The 18,665-nt window shown below is 36.9% G+C and overlaps 1 protein-coding gene across 1 annotated transcript in view; it reads right to left on the minus strand.

The window, feature by feature from the left end:
• Positions 1 to 4,985, minus strand: part of RASSF9 (Ras association domain family member 9) — a 29,439-nt gene extending 24,454 nt beyond the window's left edge. Inside the window, exons 1-2 of the mRNA XM_056118040.1 lie at positions 4,941 to 4,985; positions 4,021 to 4,114 (exon numbers count right to left, since the gene is read on the minus strand). Coding sequence (XP_055974015.1) covers positions 4,021 to 4,067 — 47 coding nt within the window. The 5' untranslated portion in view covers positions 4,068 to 4,114; positions 4,941 to 4,985. The remainder of the gene's footprint in view (positions 1 to 4,020; positions 4,115 to 4,940) is intronic.
• Positions 4,986 to 18,665: the final 13,680 nt, after the last annotated feature.

An 18,665-nucleotide genomic window follows, 5' to 3' on the forward strand; every position in this document is an offset into this window, starting at 1 on the left:
AAAAATATATGGTCCCCTGAACATCCCTCAGTAAGATCCCCAAATCCTAAAAAATATATGGAAATTAAAAGTGAGTAGTCATAGATTAAAAATATAAATTTACTACATATGTTCTAGTTAATAAAAAATAAATCCTACCTAAATTTTTATGTATTGATTAAAAAAGAGATCTGTATTGCTACATATAATATTTGAATATTTGAATATTGAATATTTGAATATTTGAAGATGTACCTTCAGTGATAGAACTGCAGGTAGGGCGTTTGCCTTACACGCAGCCAACCCGGGTTCAATTACTCCACCTCTCTCAGAGAGCCAGGCAAGCTACTGAGACTATCCCGCCTGCATGGCAGAGACTGGCAAGCTCCCCGAGGCATATTCGATATGGCAAAAACAGTAACAACAAGTCTCAGAATGGAGACATTATTGGTGCCCGCTCGAGCAAATCGATCAACAACGGGAGGACAGTGCTACAGGACAGAGCTACAGGAAAGTGCTACAGTGCTAATATTTGAATTATAAATATATTGTCAAAGTATTTCCATTAAATTTTATATTATAACAATATCTGTTTTCAACAATTATATGTATGTGTATATATATATATAGTTACTGGTTTTGGCATACCAACTGGATTCCACGGGATGTCAAAAGACCGCGTGGCCGCCCACCTACCAGATGGTCAGACTTCTTCGTCAAGATCATGAACGATCGGTTTGAGGCCCTTCATGTTCCCGGAGCGAACAGATGCCATTGGGCTACACTAGCACGCGACAGGGACAAATGGAGACGTTACTGGCGCCCGCTCGAGCAAATCGACGACTAACGGGAAGTTAAGTGATTAAGTGATTAAGTGATATATATATATATATACATGTATATATGCCAAACACAGTAACAACAAAGTCTCCAATGGAGACGTTACTGAGCCCGCTCGAGATTTGCTCCTTTCATATTCATTGTTAATTTTCAAATTTCTTGCAACACACCAAAATGAACAATTCTAATTGTACATTTTTTGATACATATACAGCATTCTGTCTGATTATTGCATAGTCTGCTTCTAGTAAGGTTTAGTAAAACGTTCAATCAATCCTTTGATTTAAAATTTTATTAAAACACCAAGAAATCATAATTCATGAGTAAATGCCCCAATATTTGTAATTATCAGTCCAGAACTTTTAACAAGTATATACTGCCATATACTTTTAAAATAACTAGCTTTTAAAATAACATTGAATTGAAAATTGAATGTATTAAAAATATAATCACATTCACAAATGGAAACCAGTGCTGCAAAAATGGCACAAAATAATTAATAGAGAATAAAATAATTACTATATTCTTAGTTTGAGTACAAACTATAATTTTAGTTTACATAATTATATAAACAATTGTATTCTAATTCCATCAAATGCCAGACACTGTCATAGACCTAAGGACACAAAGTATCTATGAGATAAAGCACTGTCCTCACTCCTTTACAGTTGTGCTTTTCTAAAATATCATAAGTTGAAATTTCATTTGTGTCCCATTTAACTGAAAGCTCTCAAATGCCCTTGTATTATGAAAGTATTTTCAGAACTAGCTCACGAAGTTCAATTTTGAGTGGGTAAAATAAATAATAGTGAGTGATACTCTAAATATAGAAAATAATATGTAGGAAAGTTCTGCAAAAAAAAGGATTCTCAAACTTTTATGATATCAAATTTACAATATTTTTTCTAACAACCCATACTTTTTTGCTAATAAAAATATAATTATCTGAAATCACTGTTATATAAATTATATGGCACAAGGTATACACGTACATTACTTAAATTCCTCTTTTCCATTCTATAAATAAGTTTATGCTATATATTTGAGGAATGTGTTGACTCATCAGATAACTGTTTTATCATCAATCACATTAGGAACCAACCCTGCAAGCAAAAGATAAACTTAATCCTGCAAATACCACCTGCAGTTTCACCTTTGACATGTAAAATGACTTAAATTAGAACAAAAATACCTGATTTAAAATAAATCAAATGCTAAAAAATTGAAATGTAGTTTAATTATATTTCAATACACCGTGTGTGTGTGTGTGTGTGTGTGTGTGTGTGTTTACTTCTAGTTAGAATAAACCCATTTTTAAGTACTTAGTCACTTACAGTGGCTTACATTTTACTTGAGATGGGAAAAATACCAGTCTAAAAGGGAATTTTGAGTTAGTATAACAACTCTCAAATATTCTTATGGTTACCACTTTGCCAATTTTTTCTTTAATCCTACTGAAAAAAATGTCTGTATCCTCACTTTCTTGAATGAAAATCACTTACCTAGGCAGAAGAGTTGTGAAAGCAGCAAAATCCATGTAATAAAAGTTAACCAAGTGCTCTCTTGTGAGGAAAGTTCCCAGGAGTGCACAGACAGTTTAACTACACTCTTTGCTATACAGATGACAGAATTTTGGAACTGAACACACCAACCCAAGTACATGCCCAATGCTACCAAGATGGAGGAGACCAACAACAGCACTACAAACATCACCACCTTGAACTGTAAGTGCTAACGTTCAGAATCATCAGATGCACTAATGTATTTGGAAGGGGGGACATTTCAGTACATGTACTTTAAAAAATAAGTTAATTGAATATTCATTTAAATAGTACTAAGAATTTGACCTGCGGGACATCTTTTACCCCATACATTGACATCACTCAAATATGAACTATTTTAAATCTTCATCATTAACGATTATTTGTAAAGAAAATGAGGCTGTTTTACTATAGGTACCCAGAGATTTCAGATGTGTGGTATGATTATCAAGTTAGTTCACTACCCATCCCCCATGGCTTGGAATGTCTTACAGTATTTGCTACTACTGTTTTAAGTCTTGAAAGTAACTGCAAACCAAATTATGAATGCATTTAGAGAGACTAAAGTAGAATTTTCAAGTAGACATTGACTCAGAAAATTCAGTTGAATTTTATACCTAAAATTGAATCACTATAGTGTTGTGAAGATGATTTTAAATAATTGTATCATTTCCTACCATATAATTGTATGCTTTTAAAGTTGTACTAAGTAAATTATGACAAGTCCAAACAGGAATAATTAAGAGAAAGGCTTTTGCAGAAAAGACCCTTTTTTCAAAATTAATACAATAAAGAGGAAAGTCCGTGTTTTAGAATACGTACATGTTTTAAGTATTCGTTTTGGGCACAGAATTTAACGATGTAGCATTGGAGATGTTAATGAAATATTTAATAGTTATGAAATATACAGGTTGGCTCAAAAAATTGAGTGTGTGCGTGTGTGTGTGTGTGTGTGTGTGTGTGTGTGTGTAAAGTAAACGGGAACAGAGTGAGAGAAGGAAAAATACATTTATTTACATTATAGCATTAGAGACTAAAATAGTAGCACAAATCAAAGTAAATCAAGACAACAAACATTTGAAGGAAGAAGACTCTATCAATACTCCTTTGGTGCCTGAAACCATTTAAAAGTTATCAAAGATATTCAAAAGGATTAGTTCACAAAAGGCTCTAAGGCAATATTTTCCCTATGGAAACTTTCCAGGTTTCAGGAATGCCCGCTGTTAATGGGGTCAAAGCCTTGTTTTTCGGATTGTATTGGAAGTTGTGTTTTTCGTGGAATCAGTAGCTAATAAATTCACTTTTGCCTTCATCAGTCTCCAGCTCTTTCTGTAATATACTTTGATTCTGTTTATCATGAAGTGCAAAGTGCCATCCCCCTACCCTGAAACAGACAGAAAAATATAAAGAGAGATCATAGTGATATTAGTTTCAGAAAGAGGACTTGCCACTGTGGGGTGAGGATGGGGTTTCCTTAGCGTCCGAGGTCCCTCAATTGACCACAACAATCAACATTATTGGAACAATAGCTTCATCAACAAACAGTCATCAAAGACCCAACTCCCCGGGACTTTGTGCCCCGAGAGCAATTTGCATCTGAATCCAACTGCCAGGAGACACATTCTTTCACAGAGTCGCCCGAGTATGCGCTTGACTTTACCTGCTTTTTTGTCGAGTCTTCAACAAGTTTCTTCCAAAGGGAGCCATGGTCCTCCGGGCTGTGGCAAAGGGCTGGGGCAGGATCTCCAAGCTATCTATCTGGGGTGGGGATGGGGGTGGGGATTTCGGGATCGCTGGGGTAAGATTGAGAAGATCTGGAAACTTCCTCTTCACCTCCTCTGATGTGCCTGGCGTTCAGCTCTTGAGCAGCCGGCTAGGAGAGTTACTGGAAGTTGTGCAACTGCTGCTTTAACTTTGAACTGCAGGATTGTTGTGGCTGCTGCACCTTTGGAGACCTGCCCAGTTCCAGCCTCCAAGAAGGCGTTTGGAAGAGAGAGAGAGAGAGAGAGAGAGAGAGAGAGAGAGAGAGAGAGAGAGAGAGGGGGGGGGGGGGAAGGGAGGGGGACTCTATTGTGTTCTGTAGTTATTTGCAGAACTTGCTAAACTTTAAGAGCTGCCAACCCCACGGGCAGGGTAATACCCTTGGAATGGGAATTTCACTCCTATTGGAAACCCCCAACCCCCCTCCCTCCCACACCCCGCCACTTTCCACACCCAACCACACACTAGGTGAACTGAATACACATAAAGGGATGAAGAGTAAATACCCCCACCTCCCAGCCAGGCCGAAAGTAATCTGATCGCCGAGGTCGCAGCGGGAGTGAGGGCCAAACTCTGCCAACAGACTCTACTCTTGCAAAAATCCCCTGCCCGGGGGGAGTCGGCGCTGGAAAATACCTCCGGGAGGAGGGAAGCCTCAGACTCCACTCTGAAGGAGTTAACCTGCGCTTGGGCAGCTGAGCCCCAGAGCTGCTGGCCCTAAGATTAGGAACCTCGCACCCAAATCTCTCTTCTGCACACTTTCTAGGAGTGCAGTTCCAGAAACGCTTCCAGAAGTTGAAGGTTCAGGGGGCTGATCACCTGGGCATGGGGATTGTGTCTCTCTCCGCGGCGTTTGGCACCCACCGTGGCCAGGGTGCCTTCCCCGGGCCTATAGGGCTCAGGGATTTTGGAGCAGAGCGCAAGTTCGCTCCCCACTCCCGAAGGTAAAGTGAGCTGGGAGATGCCAGGAGGATTTTGTGCAATGAGAAGCTTGCTCCAGAGACCCGCAGGAAAGCGTTGTTCTGGAGCGGGGACTGACAGAATTTCCCCCACCCCCACGTTGCCATTTCTAGGATTTCACCCTCCTCCCCTTACCCCGCCACAGCTTCCTCGGCCTCAGCAAAAAAGAGTGAAGGAGGCAAAAACCGCAGGGCCATGCAACACCCTGAATCACGCTTCAGGCTGGTCAATCTCCAGGCCTTGGCAGGGAATGTGAGCCACTCACACTTTCACCAACCACAGCCAGGAAATAAGTGATCCGGAAAGTTTCTGTCATTTCCATACACACTAATCTATATTGCATCCTACAAGACTGAAAAAAAATATATATATATATATATATTTCGTATGCATGGATGTCTTCATGTGTAGGTATATCTCCTACATCCATAAACTAGAAAACATTACATCAGCCGGTGCTTAGTTTTCTCTTTTCTTTCTAGAAAATAGGTGATTTTAAAAAGATATATCCTTTTAAAATGGATAGATAGATCATTGAAAGGCACCAGAGAAAACATTTAAGTACCCCTTTACATAGTGAAGACATATTTTGTTTTATGTTTATATTTAGATAGCTATCTATGTATATATCTCTCTATAATGTACTGATATACACACTTTACAGAGCACATAAATGATATCATCTTGGCTATACTTCAGTTTCAGTTCTTGATTTTATTTTGAAAGCACATCACTCACACAGAAAAAAAAATAAAAGCTGTTATGGAACATTGCCCAATCATTCTAAATTTTTCAAAATATAATCCCCTAAAGCAATGCTGCTTACTTACTAATGCAGTTACTGCAGTCAATTCAGACACAAAATTTTACATTAACAAATGCCCCTAGGTCTCCTGAAGTTTCGGTTCTCCACCCTTATTGGCATTACTTGTACATGTAGTTTTTATATAAAACATTTTTCAATAAAATGTTTTAATAGAGAAAGAGGAAACAACATTACATCTTTATTAGCATAATCTTATGCTGAGTTTCAAGTTAACATAAGTGAGTCTCATTTAGGATGTTGTTATTCCTCACATAAAATATTAATACTATTCATTACAAACTCTTTGATGTACAAGACAAAGGGTTAATGTCCCTAGGATATTAAAAGCTCAAAGGAGTAAAATAAATGGATGTTCTTATATTAGAAAAACAAATGATTTTTAAAAATATAAAACTATTATATGTCAACTTCACTTATAACTAGATATTTGCTCGAGCGGGCCCAGTAACGTCTCCATTGGAGACTTTGTTGTTACTGTGTTTGGCATATGGGATACTCTGGGTAGCTTGCCAGGCTCTCCGAGAGGGGCGGAGGAATCGAACTCGGGTCGGCCATGTTAGCCGCTTGTAAGGCGAACGCCCTACCGCTGTGCTATAACTAGATATTGTGTAAATAAATTGAACACTTTATTTATGTATGAATTATTTATTTGTTTTTGGAATTTGAGCCACATGCAGCAGAGCTCAGGGCCTATCTTGACTGAATTCAGGGATCACACCTGGCAGATCAAACCAAATGAGTAAATCAAACCTAATGAGTAAAATGAGGGCTGGAGCGATAGCACAGTGGGTAGGGCGTTCGCCTTACAAGCGGCCAACATGGCCGACCCGAGTTCGATTCCTCCGCCCCTCTCGGAGAGCCCGGCAAGCTACCGAGAGTATTCGATATGCCAGACACAGTAACAACAAAGTCTCCAATGGAGACGTTACTGGGCCCGCTCGAGCAAATCGACGATCAACGGGAGGGCCTTTACCTTTACCTTTACCAATGAGTAAAATGTAAGACAATGCCTTACCCACAGTATAAACTCTTTGTCCCAAAAACTGAAAATTTTATACCCACCAAAATAGTTTATTTTAATGTCATAATGTCTAGCCCTATCAATGTGTTTGTCAGAATGGACTGCTTATAAGTAGTGAAGGCTGGCATATCCCTTTGTAGATATGAATTTAGCTATGTATCGTATACCTTCAAATACTCTATTTCTTTCATACAAATTGAGATTCATAAGATACTTTTCCCAATAAAATGAGCAGAAATTTATAATCAGGAGTGGTGCAATAGTACAATACATAGAACACTTGCTTTGCCTGCAGCTGACTTCAGTGTGATGTCTGTCAATAGGTGTGGGCCCTGAGTCCCACCAAAAGTGATCCCTGAGCATAGGAACAGTGGTAAGACTTGAACACCTTCACAATAAATTCATAATCAGCCTATGTTTATTGATAATACACTGAGAACAAAATAAAATATTTTTTCTAAGTATTGATACAATATTACAAGAAAAAGTACTTTTGTTAACAGAAAGAGTAGTATCAGATAATTTATTTCATCTCAAAATAAGGCAAATGGATGTTTGTGAGTCATTTCAGTGTTATAGTGCATAATTATCTAATAGAATCCCAATAATTAAGTGGTCTGTAGAAAAATGGACTTTTATATAATTCTATACTATTGATTAGGCATCAATTGTTTTAAATTAGATGCTTTATTATAAAAAATAAGTGTAATTAGCAAATTTTGGCTAGTAGAAAGATAATTCAAGATTCTTTTATTTATTGCCTTATAGGGCAAAATTATATCTAACTCAAGTTAAATTTTAAATCAAATTCAATTAGCAAATTTTGGCTAGTAGAAAGATAATTCAAGATTCTTTTATTTATTGCCTTATAGGGCAAAATTATATCTAACTCAAGTTAAATTTTAAATCAAATTCAATTTTGTTTTAGTATTTTTTTTTAAGTCATGATACACAGCAGTGTTTTCTACCCTCTTTTGTATCCATCTTTAAATTCTACCAGATCATTCTTTATGAGTTAAGTAAATATATATCATTGACACACTAGCCATATTTGTGTATGATTCCATATCACTGTATCACTGTCATCCCGTTATTCATTGATTTACTTGAGTGGGCACCATTCATCCCAGTCCTGAGATTTTAGCATCCTCTCCTTACGCGTCTTTCCCAATTCTGTCATATTGGAGGCTCTTTCAGGGTCAGGGGAATGAGACCTGTTATTGTTACTGGTTTTGGCATATCAAATACACCACAGGGAGCTTGCCACGCTCTGCTGTGCAGGTGGGATACTCTCGGTAGCTTGCCAGGCATATATATATATATATATATATATATATATATATATATATATTATATAGGTAAAGGTAAAGACCCTCCCATTGTTCATCGATTTGCTCGAGCGGGCCCAGTAACATCTCCATTGGAGACTTTGTTGTTACTGTGTTTGGCATATCAAATACGTCACGGGGAGCTTGCCAGACTCTGCCGTGCGGGCGAGATACTCTCGGTAGCTTTCTGGGCTCTCCAAGAGGGGTGGAGGAATTGAACTCGGGTCGGCCAAGTTGGCTGCGTGCAAGGCAAACACCCTACCGCTGTGCTATATATTATATATATATATATATTATATATATATAAAGGTAAAAAGGTAAAGGCCCTCCCGTTGATCGTCGATTTGCTCGAGCGGGCCCAGTAACGTCTCCATTGGAGACTTTGTTGTTACTGTGTCTGGCATATCGACTACTCTCGGTAGCTTGCCGGGCTCTCCGAGAGGGGCAGAGGAATCGAACTCGGGTCGCCATGTTGGCTGCGTGCAAGGCAGACGCCCTACCCACTGTGCTATCGCTCCAGCCCATATTATATATATATTATATATATATATATTACTCTATGATTTGTTGCCTACTGTCTGATCTGATACAATATGATAAGTAGTAGTTGCCCACTACTGATATATATATATATATATCCATATATCTATATATCTTTTTTTTTTTTATTTTTGGGTCACACCCGGCAATGCACAGGGGTTACTCCTGGCTCTGCACTCATGAATTACTTCTGGCAGTGCTCAGGGTACCATATGGAATGCTGGGAATCGAATCAGGGTTGGTCACGTGCAAGGCAAACGCCCTACCCGCTGTGCTATCGCCCCAGCCCCGATTCCATATATCTTAACTTATTGAAAATTAGCTATGAAAATCTCAGAATCTGGATCAGTTCTTTCTGAACAAGTGGGAACAAGTGGGAACAAGTCAGTTCTTTTCTGAACAAGTGGAAAGTTTTTATAAGGGAAAGATCATTAGTTACCATTATCATTAGTTATCATTCATGGTTATCTTTAATTATATTTTTAAAAAGAATTTTTGTATAATATAGTGTATCATTTGCTGAACTGAGAGAATAAAGTTGTCAAAATAAATGAAAAATATGTTAACTTATGGATAATCATGGAAGATGTTCTATTTAACTAGTATCTTAATAATAAATGAATTTCTCATCAAATGCAGTTAATTTAAACTGTGATTGAATTGATTTAAGTCTTCAGAACTGAAAAATTGTACAGATGTTTTGGCCTATTCCCTGGATGGTGCCAATTCAGTAAGATCAGCAGCATCACAGATATGGTCTTTGGAACATTGCTCTGGATACTTATACCTGAACACTAACACCTACCAGAAATCTCATACTCAAAAAAATATATATACATATATACATATAATATATATATTATATATATGTGGGCCCGCTAGAGCAAGTTGATGAACAACAGGAGGACCATGACCATGAGAGTATATATATTCATAAATCATCTATCTCCTCCCCCCCTCATTGCTTTTGGGTCACACTGGCACACTGGCAATGATTAGGGCTTGCTACTGAACCCGCACCATTACTAATAGTGAATCATTAATAATGATGTTCATTGAACAAGATGCAGTGCCAGAGATTGGATGTAGGTTATGTACAAGGCAAGTGCCTTAATCCCTGTACTTTTTCCCAAACCAAAAAAAGACTTTAAAAGAGGTAAAAGAAAAATACATTAAGAGGTGGAAGACATAATAAAGTAGGGATAGTACTTTCTTTGCCCCACCCAACTAAATTTTAGTTCCTGTCACCACATATGACCCACTGAGTACTGCCAAAAGTAATTCCTGAGCACAGCACCAATAGCAAGTCCTGAATACTCCTGGGTACAATGCCAAAAAGCACAAATAAAAGAATGAAAAAAAGTGTTTCTTGATCTATTACATTTCTAAAGAACACTCAGAAAATTTTTTTTCATATTAGAAAGGCTTAATTCCCTTTTTGTCAACTGAATATTATTGTTGTTTAAGTTTATTTTAATTAAACAGAAAAGAAAGTCCCCAAATTTGTGTTGCAGTTTCTTCACCATTTCCATCAATGTCTCTATCATCTTTTTAAGTCAAACCACTGTACAACTAATCTTTCTAAAATACTACTGTCAACCCAACTCAAATCCCTTTTAGACTCTGAGAATTACATACAAACTATAGCCTGATGTTTAATGTACTTTACTACTTAAACTTTGTTGACAGCTTTGGTATACATGACCATCAAAAGTTAAAAATATAGTACCACTTATAAGTTAAGAACATGGCTTTGAATCAACACAGTCATGTCTATGATATTTTACCAGAGAGATACTGGGAAAATTGTTTAACTCTCTGAGGTCCTGTTTTGTGATCAATAGATGAATAAAAAATAATTTATCCTCATTTCCAATAAATGTAATTTAAGAAATGTTTTTCTTCTTTTCTGAAAAATGATAGTGTCTTGTATGACGTTGTATTATCATTCCCAGATATTTACACTTGATATTTTAATGATCAATTTTGCTTACTGGGATATCCATCATAGGCATTTGTAATGGTGGGAGAGTGAGATTTTCCTGTTATTAAAAGAGAAGATCTGAGTTTCTAGATATTAGATTGCAAACAGATTCTTGACTGAACTAATTTGTCACCACTTGTATGGAAATCTTTAAGGAAATAACATACCACACAACTTGTTGTAATCAGTTTATCTGATTGACGTAAAACATGATCCTCAATTAAGGGAAAAAAACAATAAAATAGAGAACCTGTTTGGTTGTGACAACAGAGGAATTCAAAAAGTAGTAAAACTGGTCAGAGAGATAGAATCAGAACTTAAATTAATCTTTTGCTAATCAAGATGTGACAAAAAGGGATCACTTCAATCTCTATTTATAGCAGACAGTAGGAAACCTAAAACTTAGTGGTTAAATTAATTCAAGACCTAGTAATAGTGGTTGCAGAACTGGTAAGCAGTAGTGGCTGGCCTAGTAGGAGTAGTGACAGAGTCACTTTACTACCATGAGTAGTAGAAAGTAGCAGTAATAATAATATAGTAGTGAGGTAGTAGTAGCCACAGTAACAGCAGAAGCAGCAAGGGCAATAGTAATAGTACTCCATTGAGTATCTATTGTCTGATGTTCTTCTCTGTTTTATGTTTGTTTATACTAATTAAAACCGCATCTGAAATTTGAATTGGATGGTACATTTCTCACAGAATTTCTTAAGTAGCGAATATAGCCATCAATGACTATGAACTATTATGGGATGTTTGAAATGTGAATAAAATAACTTCTTAAATTTTTAAGTAAAACACAAAATAGCATGTTACATTTCAGCTTTAGGATTCTGCGGTGACAGTGTTTTGTTGAAACTCCAAGAGAAGTTTAGAATGTCCCTCCTAAGCTTTTGTAGGACCTGTATATAATCATGTGTCCAATTAGTCATCCAGCTTCAATAGGCGGTTCCAAGCTTTTAATTAATTAAACTCAGTATTTGAATAGCTGACTGGTTGGGTGGTGACCAGAAACCAGTGCCCTAAATAAAAGGCTGAATTTCTTCATTTAGTAACCATGGTTTTTATTAATTCTAATAAGACAAAGTAGAAAATCCCTGAGTGGCTATTACTAGAAATTGCTCAACTTCAAAGAAAGTGTTGTGAAACACAAGTAATTTAACAGAGTTAAATTTTTGCATGTAAGTACATAAATGCTCAAATATAAACACCTGCTATGATAAATAATAGAATCATTTGTGTTTCAGTACTTTATGCCATATATTTTAATATTTTAATACATAATATCTAATTTGATTCCCATATGATAGCAGGAAAGAAAGGTTTTTCAAAAAAATTATGAGTAAGATAAGTGAGGTTTAGAGCCATTTGATAATTTAACTATCAATTTTTGCAAAGTACAATCAAATGGGAAATCAAAGATAAATTTGAGAGTAAGCAACAAACACAGACATCTCTATTTTAAATCTCTGACTATATAAAAGAATAACAGAAGATCTAGGGATAAAACTACTTGTGCAATTATACATATAATCATGGAGTAAATCAAAGAAAAGGACACAAGGATGGAGCTCAATGATAGAATACTTTTCTTTAATGCACAAGCTCCTTGGTTTGAAAACTGAAACAGCAAACAAATGAACAAAAGTAAAAATAAATCTTGTGAACTATGTAAATAACCTGACTCAACTATAGTTTTTCTATTCTTTCATGATCCTTTTGTTTTATTTTGTTTTGTTTTTAGGCCACACCCACCTGTATTCAGGATTTATTCCTGGCTCTGTGCTCAAGGATCTCTCTTGCTGGTGCTTGAGGACCATATGTTGCTCCAGGGATTGAACTGTAGATGGATACTTGCAAGGCAAGCACCTTAACCCCCATGCTATACCTTCAGACCCTTAAGTGCAGTTTTCTATTAACATATAAAGTCTAACAAAATAAAATTCTAAAAACTAAAATGAACCTCAAAATTCATTTATAAAAATAGTTTACTAAGAACACTTACTTCAGAAAAAGAACACATATCATAAAATAATACATTATTTAACAAAATTTTCTTACCTGTTGCTTGAGACTCAGATTTGTCTACTCATGATTCTTTAAAATTCATGATTTCTAAAATATATGTATGTGCTGAATATAATGTACCTTTTATACTTGCAGGCATTTAAATGAATTGAGTTCAAATGTCAGAGGTAAAAAAAATGAATTCTATTTCATAGTTTTTAAAGAAATAATGTTAAGTTGTTGTAGAGAAAGTACAGTGGGTAGGGTGCTTGTGTTGATTGTGACAGAGTCAGATTTGATCCCCAGCAACCTATATGGTGCCCTGAACCCATCAGAAGTGAGTCTGAACACAGAGCCTGGAATATGTCCTGAGCACAACTGAGTGTGACCCAAAATTAACAAAAATGATAATTTGGTGAAATTAATATCTATTAACTCATAATGCATGATCATAATCTTTTCTGTAGATGTAGTCTCTTTGAAATGTGTCATGTTTTATTCTATATTTATTTTCAAGTTTTAATGCATTAGAATGCAATCATTTTAAAGGTGATAGTGAGATTCCAATTAAGATATTAAATATGATTTTTAATGGTTCAAACTAAGAATTGGCCTCAAAAACTTTTGAAGTGGAGAAAACGAAGCAAAATAAAACATGGAAGTTGCTACCATACTGTTCTGAAATCCATGAGCCAGCAATGGCTTCACAGCAACTGGAGAAACTTCTTTACCCAACCAGTCCTGTAAGAATTGTAGGATTTCTCCTGATGAAAACCTTGAAGCATGCACTCTAGTTGTTCCATGCTTATATCTGAGAATCTAAGATCCTCCCACTTTCCAAACTTCTCTTATTTCTCAATGCCAAAAGTTAAGTGAAAGTTGGCACTTGTCACTAACTAGCTTTGCAATAGTATCAGAAATGTAGTTTGCAGCCTTCTAACCCAATAGGTACATGGAAAACTATAGATGGGTGTGAGATTTGTTATGGAAAATAATTAAGTGATACAGTTTAACATCAGGCAAATAATTTTCCAAGGTATGGATACCTTAAATATTACAGAAACAAAAGTCATACTTTCTCTATGAGGCACAAAATTTCAGGGATGTGTTTTGTAACACCCAGGGAAGAGGGCTGAGTAGAGGCAAGGCTATATGTGCTTTAAAATGATGTGAATTAAAATCTAAAATAATAAATCTTCAAATCTTGGTCCATTTTGGTACAGAACACCAAAACCTTTTTTCCCTTTTTTCTTTTTCTATTTTCTCCCTTAGGAAATTATCAAGTGCTCTCAGACAGTCAGAGAACTGCTATTTTATTTTATTCGTATTTACATAAACTGTGCATCTTTAATCAGATACATCTAAATTTGAATTTGGCCTTCACCAGTTTTCCACTGGATAGTGAACTATTTAGACACTTTGAAGCACTGTAACTTAAAATTAAAATTAAAATTCTTACCTTAACTGAGTGTTAGGAAATTTGCAATAGGTAAGATGCACGATGTGACACATTCCTATTTCATGTCAGTAATAGTAGTACTTGCTTTTTAAGTCAGATATATTTAAAGTTTAAGTGGTCATACTTAAAATGGATTCTCATGGACAGAGTTTTCTTCTCTATCCCCTCAATATTCCCACAGGAAATGGGAATATTTATTACCAGTAAAGGATTAAAGATATAGCTATTATTAACTATTACCAAAAAACAGCATTTATATCTTGGAAAATAATGAGAATATTCTAAGCTTAGAGCATGTTTATAATGTCACAAGAGATAACCAATCATAGATACAATATCTTGGAGTGCAGTCAAATTTTATTGTTTTAGATATAGTATAATAAAATATAAAGGCCCTCCCGTTGATCATCGATTTGCTCGAGCGGGCCCAGTAACGTCTCCACTGGAGACTTTGTTGTTACTGTGTCTGGCATATCGAATACTCTCAGTAGCTTGCCAGGCTCTCCGAGAGGGGCAGAGGAATCGAACTCGGGTCGGCCATGTTGGCTGCGTGCAAGGCAGACGCCCTACCCGCTGTGCTATCGATATAAAAACTGTTTTTTCTTCTTTGAAATGATTCAAATTCATCTGTGGGAATCACAAGAGAATATTATGTAATAATAAGTGCTTGTAATTTTCAACAAAGATTAAATTAATGACATTATAAGAAAAAACTTCTTTTTATTAAGAATATTATGTTATTTTTAGTATTTATTTACATTTGGTTCATGTTCAGAAACTTAATGACTTAAAGTTAGCTTTTAAATAAAATAAATTATGATGATACTAATAACATTGAAAGACACTAAATTAAAGGCCTCTTATTTAGATGAGAATGCATAGTTCTGATATTCAAAGAGCTTGCTTTCAATGGGAAAAACAATTATTAAATACCCCTTCTTGAATTGATCATTCATAAAGTATAGCGGTGATATGAGATGTGATTAGATCTATTAGAGGGGTGAGGAAAGTAGTAATAACTCTGAGAAGTAGGTGGTATTAGCACCACTTTATAGATTCTAACAAAAATAATTCTTTAAGAATAATGATATCATTTACTTGGTCTTTTCCTGCTGTATGCATGATAATTCAGGTGGTTCTGTGTATGCGTTTCTGTGTCTGACTCACTGCAATGAAAAAGAAGATTCAAGGGAAGCTGCTCTCTTAATAATATTATTTTCATATATGTGTGTATGTATGTGTGTATATGTGTGTGAGAGAGTGTGTGTGTGTGTGTGTACCCTATTGTCTAAAGTAGTGCTTGACATATATAATACATATTGACAGCTATTTGTGGAAGGGAGGGATACAGGGAAGGGTTATAGCGAGGGTTACATGGGAGGGCTACAGGGAGGGTTACAGGGGAGGGTGAAGGGAAGGATTATAGGGGAAGGGTTGTGGGGGATTACAGGGGAGGTTTGTGGGGGAGGGCTATATGGGGATGTTTTTCGGGGGAAGGTTACATGGGAAGGTTGTGGGGGAAGGTAAAGAGGAGGGTTACAGGGGAGGGGTTGGAGCGATAGCACAGTGGGTAGGGCATTTACCTTGCACAGACCGATCCAGTTTGATTCCTCTGTCCCTCTCGGAGAGCCCGTCAAGCTACCAAGAGTATCCTGCCCACACGCAGAGCCTGGCAAACTATCCGTGGCTTATTCAATACGGCAAACACAGTAACAACAAGTCTCACAAAGGAGATGTTACTGGTGCCCACTCGAGCAAATCGATGGAAAACAGGATGACAGTGCTACAGTTCAACTTGGTCTTTGAATGTATAAACTTGTTTCCATGAACTTCTATGAATTGATACTTAACATATAAATATATTTAACATGATTTAGAAATTTTTCTTTTTTAAATTTATTGAAAACATTGTGAATGGTTTTAATTCACCACACTACAAATAATTTTATTACATGGAGACTGAAATAAGAATAAAAAACAGACTTGCCTCATATATACCAAAGCATAATTCCTATAGAATGAATTATGCCTCTCCCAGTTTATTGGTTGAAGCTCTTAATCCCAATCTAAGGGATCGGGGTTTATCTGAGGGTTTATATGTAAATCCCTTAAGTGAGGTGAAATGAGATTATAAAGTTGAAGGTCTAAACCAGTGTTTCTCAACCTAGGACAGATATCTCCCTGTAGGTTAACTGGATATCCCAAGGGGCCACAGAAAAAAATTAAATAAATTGGGGTATGGTATGAGATTAGGCAGGCCAGTTGGTAAGATAGGGGCCCCAGAAGAAGGAAGCAAGGTAAGAAAATGTCCACACTTGGAGAAAGAGTGAAAAACACTAATCTAAACAATAGAGATGGTTTCTTGGAGAGAAGCCTCAGACTCATTTCTCTTTCTCAGAGGACACAGTGACAGAAGAAAGGCCATGAAACACAGCAAGAATCTGACACAAGTTAATAAGAGAGTATTATCAGTAACGGGCTTTTCTAGCATCTCCAATATCTCCTCTGTTGTAGGACCATAGAAATAGGAGTATCTACTGCTTATGCTCCCCAGTAGCTCTGTTTTGACAGCTTGAACAGATTAATACAATAATAATATAAAACAGATGAACTTGGACTTTTTAACCTTTGGGGAAGAAATCATAGTACCCAGATTTTAATATTTAATCCTTTAGGAAAAACCTCGCTCTTTGGGGGAACTGAGGAGGTAATGCTAGATTTAAGGTGTTTCCCTTGTCCGCAGCAGAAAGTGGCTCCATCCTCAGCTCTGTGTATGGTTCCCCAATCCCTGTCAGAAGTGACTCCTGAGCACTAGCCCCCCCCCAAAAAAATCCACCTCTTTTTAATATTTCTTTGTGTTCTGGGAATTAGGTAGGTGAATATCACCTGGATTAGAGTGCATTGCAGGAAGCTCACCGATTTCAAGTTCACATCTTCCCTTTGAGAGTTTTCAAATAAATCAAATAACACAAAAGAATAAAAGCCTTGCTAAATGACTTTCAAACCCAATGGTAAGTAAATCCATAGCAGACATCTTTTTCCGTAAAGTAAGCACAAAAGCCTGTGCCATTGGAAAGGAAGGCTTTTTTTGGATGGAAACCTTTTGAGACAGAGCCACCAACGGCTTTCAATATCTAATTAAACTGTTTTTAATTGAATCATCATGAGATACAGTTACAAAACTTTCATGATTGAGTTTCAATCATAAAATGATCGAACACCCATCCCTCCACCAGATAACGGTAACCACCACCAAAGTCCCCAGTATCCTTCCAGCTACCCTCATCACACTCTACCCCATGCCTCTATGGCAGCAATTTCCTTCTTTCTCTCTACTTTTGAGCATTGTCGTTTTTAATATAGATACTGAGAGATCATCATGTTTGGTTATTGATATATTTTTGTTGTTATCTTTGGGGGCCACACCAACTAGTGTTCAGTGCTAACTAGAGACACTCTAGAGGTGCTGAGGGGTCATGCAGTGCTAGAGATTTACCAAGAACGTGGAACATGCAAGGAACGTGCTCTATTGCTTGAGTTATATAGTTAGCTCAAAAATTTTGAATTTTTAAAATATGGTATCTTGGCACACTAGATGAATAGAAGCAAGATAATTTCCCCCTTCCCCCTTTCTCTGCATTATTGCATTCATGCAGCATCCTGAGGTTACAAACTGTGCCCTTGTGCTTGTATATGCTGAATTGTGATGCACAGGAATCATCCGGTTGCAGTGTCCATCACTCTCTGTTCCTGTGCACCGAGGGTCACACTGGTTGTGATATTGGGGATCACAGAGCCAGAGCTGATGATCACATTTGGTATTGTGGAATGGTTCTAGAGAGTTTAATTGTGGTCTTATACCTGCAAGGTAACTTATATCACTGAGACACAACCCTGGAACCAAGACATTTTGATGAGGAGGGAGACCCAAATGTTACTCAGAGAATCTCGGGTTCCCACTGGAAATTTTTGTCTAAACTGGTTAGCAGTGTTGTGCAAAGGTGGAGGATGCAATTCTGATAGGACACTGCAGTGTAAGGGAGACCCAGGCCACCCAGATACTTCTGAGACTCTCTACAGATGTTCCTGGCAATAGTCTGGAGATCATGTGATGCCAGGGTTCTAAGATTGGTCAGGGGCATGCCAGGCATGCCCCCCAAGCATGGTATATCACTTTTTAGCAAAATGGTTTTCATTAAGAAAACACATTTTAGAAAAGTCAATGGGACAGGTGAAGAAAACATCACGATCACGATTATGACCATCCTGTTGTTCGTCAATTGCCTTGAGCAGGCCCCAGTAACGTCTCCTTCATCCTAGCCCTGAGATTTTTAAAAAGTGCCATATTCAAGGCACTTTCAGGGTTAGGAGAATGAGACCCATCATTGTTACTGGTATTTGGCATATTGGGTATGCCACGGG

The sequence above is a fragment of the Sorex fumeus genome, unplaced genomic scaffold (assembly GCF_029834395.1).
Source record: "Sorex fumeus unplaced genomic scaffold, SorFum_2.1 ptg000003l, whole genome shotgun sequence".
In the NCBI taxonomy this organism is placed as follows: Eukaryota; Metazoa; Chordata; class Mammalia; order Eulipotyphla; family Soricidae; genus Sorex; species Sorex fumeus.